General features: G+C 52.7%; 3 protein-coding genes across 3 annotated transcripts; 1 reads left to right on the top strand and 2 right to left on the bottom strand.

The window, feature by feature from the left end:
• Positions 1-3586: 3586 nt before the first annotated feature.
• UCRPA7_4633 (hypothetical protein) lies at positions 3587-3958 on the bottom strand (the record flags this gene model as incomplete). Its single annotated transcript, XM_007917184.1, has 1 exon — positions 3587-3958. The coding sequence occupies one exon, from the start codon at positions 3956-3958 to the stop codon at positions 3587-3589; it is 372 nt and encodes a 123-aa protein (XP_007915375.1).
• Positions 3959-4456: 498 nt separating this feature from the next.
• On the bottom strand, positions 4457-5844 carry UCRPA7_4634 (hypothetical protein; the record flags this gene model as incomplete). The annotated part of the gene is made up of 2 exons (XM_007917185.1): positions 4457-5509; positions 5824-5844. The coding sequence occupies 2 exons, from the start codon at positions 5842-5844 to the stop codon at positions 4457-4459; spliced, it is 1074 nt and encodes a 357-aa protein (XP_007915376.1).
• An 806-nt stretch (positions 5845-6650) lies between these two features.
• Positions 6651-9235, top strand: UCRPA7_4635 (putative potassium channel protein; the record flags this gene model as incomplete). The annotated part of the gene is made up of 4 exons (XM_007917186.1): positions 6651-6742; positions 6802-6960; positions 7023-7142; positions 7207-9235. 4 exons carry the CDS (start codon positions 6651-6653, stop codon positions 9233-9235), a joined length of 2400 nt encoding a protein of 799 aa, XP_007915377.1.
• Between the last annotated feature and the right edge of the window lie 1648 nt (positions 9236-10883).

Raw genomic sequence — 10883 nt, forward strand, 5'->3', positions numbered from 1 at the left:
AACAATTCGTGCATTTGATATCCACCGTCTGGAGAGCTGGGCTTGAATCGGCTATATTGCCCATCCACATACCAATTTTCATCATAGCTATCTTCATCGACTCCCAAAACAGACCAAACAAGGCATGGGTGCTTCACCGGTTTGGAGCCATGAAACATGCCATACGACTTCGTCAAGGCGCAGGGTAGTGACAGCATCAATCCACGTATCCGGAGAGTCTTTTTGTCGGCCGGACCTTCAGAGCTACTCGTTGGCTTGTAAGTTGCCCTCTCTGTACCACACTCGTATATATCTTGTAAAGCCAATGCGGCTTCGTAGACCTTGGTCCTCTTCGTTGAATGGCGTAATCGCCTCAACTTGGTAAAGTCGTGCAAAGTGTCACAGAGACAACGTCCCTGTTCATCAGTGATACGCAAGGGAGGTCGAAACCCAACATAGCCCTCATCGTCCTCCCAAAAGGGAAGGCGAATTTTCTTTTGGATGTGCCAGGCTGCAAAGCTCCAGCTGGGAAGCTCCACAGCGATGCGGCGTCGTGACTTTCTCAACATTGCGTATTGGTCATGTGGGTAAGGCGAGTCGCTGCTTTGTTGCCACAGAAGAGTGGTCCGAAACTCCTCGACGGGAAGCCCGTAGTGGAATCCTTGTGGGAACAAGCTCCGTTGTATATACTGGAGGAGTCCAGACAGGGCGTTTAACGAGTCTGAATCGTGCGACATAGAGCGGGTGACGTACTGGTTGAGCATGTTTGCATATATCTGAACAGGATTTCTATCGTCGCGGATGTGTAACGGGTCTTCAAGAGCGGTGATGCTACGTCCCAGACGATGCTTTTCTGTTGCCGTGGCCACGTCTCTCTTTCGACCGAATTGTGTCGAGTCGTTCATGGTCTCGCAGCAGCTCATTTCGTGACAGAGGTAGTGAACCTGATGCTTGGTGAACAAGATCCGCCTTCGAGATAAGATGCCCTCCTGGAAAGTCCACGCCCGCCTGGCCCAACGCGAAACTCGAACCTCTTCACTCAGTGGCGGAAACATTTCAACCATTTGGTCCCCAGGACTGAATTCAAGCAAGAACTGGGGGGTTCTCGGAGCCGTATCATGCACACCTGGTAAGCCGCTATTGGCGTCCTCTCCGTCCAAAGCGATGATCGTGGCAGAAGCGCCAAGGTAGATGGAGTCCATGATCGAGATCTGCCTCTCCTTCTCGAGGCTGTTGGACTGATCTATGCATATAGAGTCCACCCATAGGTATCTTATACCAAGAGCTTTTGTGACTATTATACTATCCCTAATAGTCCTAGGCAAGGGTTCCGGCAAGTTTTCATTGGCAGAAGAGATATTTGGTTGAGTAAATCCTCCCCATACATAGCTCAGAACTAAGTACTCAGCCGGTCGTGTAGGATCAGCGGGGTAGGGGACCAGACGATTTGTTTCAACGTCGATAAGACGTACCGACAGAAGTGAATCTGAATATGTTGGGGTACACCTTTTGTGATTAGCACTGCAGTGATTCATCCAGGCCAACACTGCAGCGTAGTCTGGTTTTGAGTCGAGGAGACGAGCCGTCCCACCTTCTAAATCGTGAGACAGTTTCCGATATGTCTCCCTTTCCCAGAACCCTTCCCCGGCGATGTTAAAAGTCCCTTTGGAGAAATTGTCAAAGTCCCTCTTCGAGGTGTTGCGTACTACAACGTTTCCGGAGAAAGAATATGACGACTTCGACTTGATTTCTTCGATTTCAGCGCTACTAAGATCTCGCCGAGAAACCCGTGACGGCTCGATCGCTTGACGATTTCCAAGTTTTGTCAGCCTGGAACATGTTGTGCAGTTTTGGCGCAACGAGCTCGGTTGGTCAAAGACTAGGCGCCGCATAACCACGTTGGAGATGTTTGGGGAGTCCTGGTGGGCATCTTTCAAGGCGAAAGCCTCGTGAACTCCCAACTCGAGGCATCGTGCGCAGAGTTCTGGTTCACTGTTTGTGGAATCATGTGTCACCGCTCCGGATGGAGTAGATGTTTCCAAACCTTGAATAGACTTGCCTGAAGCTGTAGAATTGGGTGCTTCCAATCTCTTTCGTTTCTTCGCCCCTGGCATCCTGGCTGTTCAAACGAGTGTGGAAAGTGAAAAGAGATGATGTTGTAAAATCAAGTACTTGGATTCACTCGAGATGTAGGTAACAATGACATTCTTACTTGAATAAGTTTCTCGCATTCATCGGAACCTGAGTACATTTTATTTATTTAAGAAAATGAGAGTGTTTTATTGATGCTGTCAAATAAAAGTCTCTAAGAGCGCCTGTTCAGCCGCTGCGCCTCTCAAATTAGCTGTTCAGCTGTTGCCCAACATCCAGGCCACAGGCCACACAAGCATATCTAAAACATTCCGCCCAACTCTAGATAAGACATTACAAACTCAAGCAAAGCCATGGATGTTTGAGAAAACAACACTATATCATGACTGATCTGGATGTCCCGTTGATTATTCCACTCATCTGAAGTGTTTGTCGAGATTCTGCTTCAATAACTGCACCACACTTCAAGGTGTGGCTGTGCAGGGTCATCTACGCCTCTCAACGCACTCAGACTGCGTGGCCGAGGTTGCCACATGCACCTACTTTAACGACATCCCAGAAAGTGCAGCCACAGAGAATCTCCAACCACTCACAGTGGCGATCTGCTATACAGCCAGACGAATCACGACGAGGCACACCCCTCTGGGCATGCATGTTCCAGAACACAGCCCGCTGGGTTTCCCTCCCCGGAAGCCCTCAGGGCCAGAGGCTCGCAATCCGGATTTCCAGCGAGACAGCCCACCAGCTGCAGGTGGTGAAGTGCTTCTGCTCAAGTAGGCGTGATGATCTCCAGGCCTGCATCAGTTAGTGCTGTAGAACATGTCCTTGTCAGGCTCCCTCCCCCGTACTCCTCGCGTAACCGAGCTGCAGTCCTGTATTTAGCGATCTTGCTTGCAGAGAGCCTTACTGTGGCGAAACTCCAGCCACACGCAGCCTGATGTATTTCCTTCATATATATCACGAGTCTCTCTTTTAACAATGACATTTTGAATTCTGCAGATCTAATGTGGCTTGTGTCAGATCTGAAGACGTCTTCCCAGCGGAAGCTCATAGTCACAATGCGAAGCCAGTGGTTTCTGCTACTTGTGGCTTTAGCAAGCCAGGCATCATGCGATCCCAACGCACCTTGCTACTACCCAACGGGCAATCTTGCCTCGGGGTTCTATCCATGTGATCCTACGGCTTATATCACAATGTGTTGTCCGGAAGGGTACACATGCTTCAGCAACTCGTTGTGCGTCGCGACGTTGCCAGACGGAACATACCCGAATTTGGTTCAGGGGACGGCATTAAGAGGCGCATGTACAAATCCGCTCTGGAACGATGCGATATGCGGAGACGAATGTCTAGGTGAGTTGATAGTGTCCTTGAACCAATTGAAACTATACCCCGCTAACTCGACGGTAGAGGGCGCAAACGCAGATGGTGATCTTGTCGCTTGTGGCAGTGACAGGTTTTGCTGTGCCGGTGATTACGATGACGGGGACTGTGACTGCTCGAGCGGTGGAGACTCGTTCTATGTCGAGGCTGGTCTTGCGCAGACTATCATCGGCGTGTCCTGGACAACCTTCACAGGAAGTCCGTCATATTTGGTCACGGCAACTTCCTCCTCTCCGGAGTCATCCCAGGTGTCTAGTTCAGCTGTGACGAGCACTTCTAGCGATATCTCGACCACAAGCGCTTCAGCCGAGACCACGACACCATCGACAATACCGTCCTCAACGGCACCAACGACAACGGCAGCAGCAGAGACCCAATCCTCATCGGATCCCGGGCCATCTAACACCTCAGATGGCAGCTCGACCACAACGCCATCATCAACATCCTCAACTACTTCATCGGCAACGGGCACCAGCTCTAGCAGCGCGGCAGATGGTGAGCCATCCATCGGCGTGAAGGCCGGACTAGGCGTCGGGATTCCATTCTTGGTAGCTGGAGTCGTAGGTCTATCATATTTCCTCTACCGCCGCAGGAAAGATCGGCTGGCGGCACAGCATGCCGCCGAGCCTGAACAGGAGGCTTATGTGGGCGATACGAGAGAGAACGACCATTCGTACCCCCGGTATTCGGATCCGCACGCGTTCGACGCAGGACACTCTGTGCCGAACATACCGCCTGCAAGCCAAGGGCCATTTCAGGAGTACCAACAGTCGTATCAGCAGGCGGGGACGAATCCGGATTTGGACTCGGGGCCGCCGCCAGCGAGCCCCTGGGAGAGGCAGACGAGGTTCGGTCGGCGGTGAGGGCTGATTTTGTGCATGATTTACGAACGAGAATCTGTTAATGACCACGTTGGAGAATTGGCGTTTGTGTGGCAAGATACCAAATTTATTTCCTGTCGAGTTCATTATATAGCTACAATCAAAATCACAATGTCCTTACTACTTCATCCAGACATCTTCTCCTCAAGCCATGACACGGCCAACTCCTGGCCATGCTCACTCAGCTCGAATCCGACTCCTTCCACCCTTCCCACATCAGCGGTCCTCACCCTCCGCTCCGCCTCGTGGTCCCAATCGTCAAAGTCCTCGTCCCACTTCATGCGCTCCTTCAGCTCCAACTTGTTGATGCTGCGCCGCATCATGCCTGCCAGCTCCTCCGCCTGGGTCTGGAAGTTGTTGACGCCGGATTTCTCGCCCTTGGCCGTGAGCACCCTCCTTGAGCGTCGCCTCCTTCCGAAACCGAGACCCGCTGTTGATATTGGAGGCGGCATTTCATGTAGCAAGAGTGATTCCGGGATCTTGAGGCTGGACTGCCGCGGCGGAAAGGCGAGATAGCCCTTCCTTGGCGTCTTGAAGGCTGTTTCTACGGTCGGTTCCTCCGCATGGGCATCGCCAGACAGCGCATCGATAGCCCGGAGCAGAGACGACGGCACAGTGGAGTCCGTGAATGAGTTCGGCACAAGGAGGCCAGCGGTGTGGAAGAAGAGCACAGGGCTTGCAAAGGGGTCGAACAGGTTCGTTGGCGACTTGAAGAGGCCCGGAATCTGCTGCTTGAGGAAGTGGAAAGTCGTGCCTTCAGCATCGCGGTGTGGCGTGTCAAAGATGCTCTGCGTCTTCACTTTGTTGACTGGGTGGTCTGGCAGGAAGGTGGTCCAATTGTAGATGCCGTTGAAGGCCAGCAGCCCGCGGACGGCCATGCGCTGATGCGCGTGGGACTCTGTCAGCGCCAGGGAGGCAGCGAGGCTAGCGCCGATGAAGGAGCCGTAGACATAGACGTCTCTGCGTTGCGTGTTTGAAGGACAGAGATTGTTGATGATCCACTCGTAGCCGAAGAGAGTGTCGTGGATAGGCGTCGGCCAGTGCAGCCATGTTGGGGGTTCGCCGCTGCCCTCGCCGGTTTCATCTGGCTTCGTCACGATAGCATTGACTTCATCCAATGTCTCGCTCCATCTGTAGTGAATCGAAGCGGTGGGGAAGCGATTCAGAAAGGTAGGAAGCTGTTCTGAAGAGTCCTCGACTGTGGACGAGAAGGGTGGTATGTAAATCACTAAGGGAGCCGAGGCAGAATGCTTGTTTACATTGTGAAGGCTACGATTTCAACTTAGGGACGCGTTGATGGGATAATGAGAGGTTTTGTAATATGGCACAGTCTTACCTGACGGTGACACTTCCGGACGACCCACAAGGTACGGAGATGCGCTCGATATGATGAGACTCGCTACTGAAGGCCCTGCATGGACCCCAATGTCTGAGACGCGGTGCCCATCTTCGCATCCCATGTTTAACAGGGAAATAAGAGGGCATCTCATACTTTCGTTAGTTGAGATGGCATGATTCACACCGGAGACCAAGAACAAACTCACCGAGCCGTTTCATCGCGTGGCTTAGCTCAGATCCGAAGGACACTTCAGATCGGCCGACCGCGTCCCGGGAGTGAGTCCGGCCGGACGGTCCAATCGCCGCCTGATCCGGGCAACAGAGCACGCCGAAACTGGCGATGTCCCGTCTTACCCGATGCGGATCAATGCAATTGCTCTTCTATCGATGCTGGCGCACTATGAAGCTCACCCGCTCAATCCGTGCTCATACGCAGAAAAAGGCCAGAACGTCCGGCGAAATGGAAAGGAATGCAAGACAAGCTTTCCGCAAATGATGCTCCAAATGCCTAGCATATGATGGTAGTCCAGCCAATGAAGAGCGCTGGAGGCCCAACAGAAATCAGCGCGGACGCACCCCACGACAGGGATCAACGGGTGACTAGCACCTCCCCTGTAACCCTGTAACCAGCACTCGAACAGCGCTAAGTCGACCCGTGCCAAGGTCGCAGTTACTGAGCGCTGGGGGCGTTTGTAGTACGACGTCATAAATGGTCCAGATCTAAAGGTAGATCCCCCAATTCGCGTCTTTGTAGATCTCGAAGCTGTCCACAGTCGATCATCCGCTGAATCCGCACCAAAAGTCTCTGCCAAGCTTCTGCCAAATGGACGCCGAGACGACGGCTCTTCGATAACGACCGTCTTGTCTGTCGCAGGAGACGCTTCATTCGTTTGTCGTGCAGTCCGTCGCGCGCTTGACGAGAGCATCGTCGGGCTCTTAGTCAGGCCAGCTACCAGCTTCCAGCCAAGAAACTTTGGGAAAATGCAGGACGCCGGCGGAGACCGAGTCGACGAGCACGAGAAGCAATTGCCCAAGAATCAGATCGAGAATGATGAGGCGCATCTTGATCCAAGGTGAGTCTACGACGAACGCATTAGCATCTAATGGATGATCTACATGCTAACATGACCAGCCGGTGGTGGTTTGCCAGCTCGGCATTCCCCATGATTGCAGGCACCTTGGGCCCAGTTGCTTCCGCCTTCAGTATATGTGCACTGGTCCGGCCGTGGAGACAAAAGTATGCGCCGGGAGACGACATGGCCTTTCTGGAGTTCATTCCTGATCCGAAATGGTGAGATCCTCAGCGGTTTGACCAATATTGAAGTGCCATTATTGATGACGGACTGTGAACAGGCTCTTGGGTATAAACGGAGCACAGCTGGTTATTGCCATCATTGCCAATCTGTTCCTTTTGCTGAACATGACGAGGAGGCTTAGGTTCACTATAGCGCAGCCTGTGACTATCGTCGGATGGTGGGTTCTCGACTGCCCGGCACCGCATTGATCCTCCAAAAGACATTCTACTCACATGTATCAGGTACATCTCTTCGATATGTCTCATCGCACTAAGTGCAACCGCGTCAGGACCCCTGGTCATCAGACCCAAGGATGAGTTCATCTGGTCGCAGGCTTTCTACTACGGCATATTTTCTGCCGCCCTCTACTTTCTCTGCTCCTCCCTGATGGTGGTCACCTACCACGGCGCCCAAGCTGGTCACTATGACAAGGACTTCCAGCTCACCACCAGCCAGCGCACGCTTATGCTGCAGACGATAATGTTTCTGATGTATTTGCTTATCGGTGCTCTGATATTCTCAACTATTGAAGGCTGGCAGTATCTGGATGCCGTGTACTGGGCTGATGTTACGCTGTTCACCGTCGGATTCGGCGACTTTTCTGTGCAGACGAATCTCGGGAGAGCATTGCTCTTTCCATACGCGCTCATTGGTGTGATTTCTCTCGGTTTGGTCATTGGTTCCATCCGAAGCTTGGTCCTTGAGCGTGGAAGACGGCGGCTGGACGCTCGGATGGTTGAGAAGAAGAGACGCCGGATGCTGCGACAGATGGCGCGCAAGGGCAAGGACGATATGCTGATCCCGATTACTGATGAAATGCCTCCGCAAAGCCCCATGTCCGCTGACACCGGGCTTACCGAGTTCGAGCGGCGAGAGAAGGAATTCAAGTTGATGCGCGAAATCCAGAAGCGGGCGGATCATCGAAGAAGATGGATTGCCATGGGTATCTCTTCAACCACATGGGTAGCTTTGTGGCTCATCGGCGCCTTGATTTTTCAGAGCTGCGAGTCTGCTTATTCTGGATGGACTTACTACAATGGTTTCTACTTTGCATTTGTCAGTTTGACGACTATTGGCTATGGTGATGTCACTCCGGCCTCGCCCGCTGGAAAGGCCTTCTTTGTCTTTTGGTCTTTGCTCGCCCTTCCCACCATGACGGTTTTGATCTCTAATGCAGGGGATACCGTCGTGAAGGGCATCAGGGATGCAACAAATCAGATTGGCAACATCACCATCCTACCGGGCGAGCACGGCTTTCGCAAGGACCTAAAGCTCTTCATCAAGACATTGTCTTGTGGTCAACTCTTTGAGGAGGAGATTGAGGATCTACCGCCAGGGTTTTTGGGGCAAGCACATTCACAGGAGACTTTGAACGAGGAAGACGACGAAGACGAAGAAGACACCGATATGGAGGTAGAAGGGCCGGAGGGATCGACCGGTGACCTTGACAAGGAAGTCCGCGGAGTCGCGGGTAGTGTCGACCCTTCTGATAGAGACATGAACATAGCCAGAGCACCCAGCAATGGTGGTACCGATGCTGACGGCAGCAGAACCGTCTCCGCTGATCCATCCGCCTCGGGCAACTCATCTTCGACGAAAGGGAAGATCAAGATCCAGGAGCCACCCAGACCAAGTAGCAGTCGGCCACAGAGATCTCAAACCGACATCAACGCCAACACTGTGAAGATGAAGCGGGCCATGTCCATCCCTAGGCAGGATATCCCACAGGAGGTGCCCACCAATCGCGCTGACTACCACGTCTTACTAATCGACGAGATCAACCGCGTCACGCAGCACCTCAAGTCGCACCCGCCGCGAAAGTACACCTTCCGGGAGTGGGCATGGTACTTGAAGCTGCTGGGCGAGGACGAGCGCAGTGCGGACACCCATAGGCAGGCGCGGCCGCACACGCATCGCAAGCACGAGAACAAGACGACCAACACGGACGGCCCGAGCGAGGGGGCAGGCAGCGAGCATGCCAGCCTGTTCCACGCGACGGCGGCACATTTCCATCTTGGAGGCGAGGTCTGCCGCGATGGCGAGACGAAGACCGAAGATGCCAAGGCTACGAGTGAGGACACCGACAAGCTTCAATGGAGCTGGGTAGGGTCTCGTAGCCCGCTAATGGGCAGCCAGGAGGAGGCGGAGTGGATCCTCGAGAAGCTCACGCAGAAGCTGGCCGAGGAACTGAGAGCGGTCCGCAAAGAGGACTTGGCGAGGGAGAGGGAGGAAAAAAAGGCATCTAAAGGCCAAGCACGAAGACGGGACTAGGTCTACTTACGGTCGGTCGGTGAGCGCATGTTATTGGAGCATTCAGGACTACTTTTTTTGGGCAGTATCGGATAGGTTTCGCATACATTACTAGCGACGATCATGGTCTTGGTTATGGTATATAAACATCATGGGTAATTGACATACATGGAATTATTGAGAGCTTCATTGTGAGATATACGTGGTCGTAGTTCACTGACAGGTTTAGGGGTACATGCTATTCTTTTAATTCAGGAATGGTCACTTCCATATATCCTTGGCCAGGCAAGGCTTTATACTGTGGCGTTGTCTACAAGCTGAGGCGGCCTGTCATTGGCTTCGGAGTTGCACAATGTCCAATAGGCATGATAGGTGAGGCTGAGCTGCCTGCTGTCCTTCACCCCACACGTGCGGTCTTCTGTTGGAACTCTTGATTTGAGCATCTCTGTCGGGCATTCTGCTGCCACGTTTATTGCAGTTCGAAGGTCACTCACTTTGTATCAGCCACCTCACCCACTGGCGTTATTCATCTGTTGTACCATAGGGATCTGATATTGTCGAGTCGTGTCTCCAGTTGAATAGGTCGCAACGCAACGGGCCCCGCTCGTTCGTATCTGAAGTCATGAGGTTAATTAACGTCGACACATTCAAACTTGAGAGGCAGACGGATGAGGAACATCCTTATGCTATCCTCTCACACACATGGCTGCAGGACCCAGATGGCGAGATCTCGCTGCAGGAATTTCAGATAGATAAGATCACAAACGGAGCACTGAACAACCATGCGGGTTTTAAGAAAGTCGAAATGGCTTGCGTGCAGGCTGCAGAGCACGATCTGAAATACCTATGGGTCGATACGTGTTGTATTGACCAGACGAACTCGGCGGAATTGTCTCGATCAATCAACTCTATGTTCCAATGGTACAAAGATTCCGCGGAGTGCCTGGTGTATTTATCCGACGTGTCAGCCTTGGACGAGCAATGGGAGGCGCAGTTTCGCAGGAGCCGATGGTTTCGAAGAGGATGGACTCTGCAAGAGCTTATCGCCCCCGAGGTCGTGATCTTCTATGATCGAGACTGGACACCGCTGGGCACGCGGCAGGACCTGAGGGCGATCATCAGCGAGATAACTCACATCCCTGAAGAGGTACTCGTTCGCGGCCCTGTCGCACTAGACGAGCTATGCGTCGCGCAGAGGATGTCATGGGCGTCAATGCGTATGACCTCAGAGCCTGAAGACATGTCTTACTGTTTGCTCGGACTTTTCGACGTCAATCTGCCTCTCATGTATGGTGAAGGAGCACGGAAAGCCTTTCTACGCCTCCAGGAGGCAATCATTAAACAGACTGACGACAATAGTATTTTCGCCTGGCGCATCAGCGAAGAGGAAGCCAAAACATTGCAATTCAGTGGCTTCCTGGCCAGATCACCTCGAGATTTCAGCTCTTCCATGACTGTTTACACCACGCCGTTTGGATTCTCCGCTGATAGCTTGCGTGTGACCATATCTCCGGGCGGACTCGACTTGAACTTGCACCTCGAGCCACGTAACAGTCATGGCCTTTACAGCGCTTTACTGGATTGCTTTTCTGAGACTGAAGATCATACGAAGTCAAGGGTGTCTATATTAGTGCAAAAAATAAGCACTTCCCGTTTTTTTCGGGTACAT

Source organism: Phaeoacremonium minimum, assembly GCF_000392275.1.
Source record: "Phaeoacremonium minimum UCRPA7 unplaced genomic scaffold PA7_03_scaffold_359, whole genome shotgun sequence".
NCBI lineage: Eukaryota > Fungi > Ascomycota > Sordariomycetes > Togniniales > Togniniaceae > Phaeoacremonium > Phaeoacremonium minimum.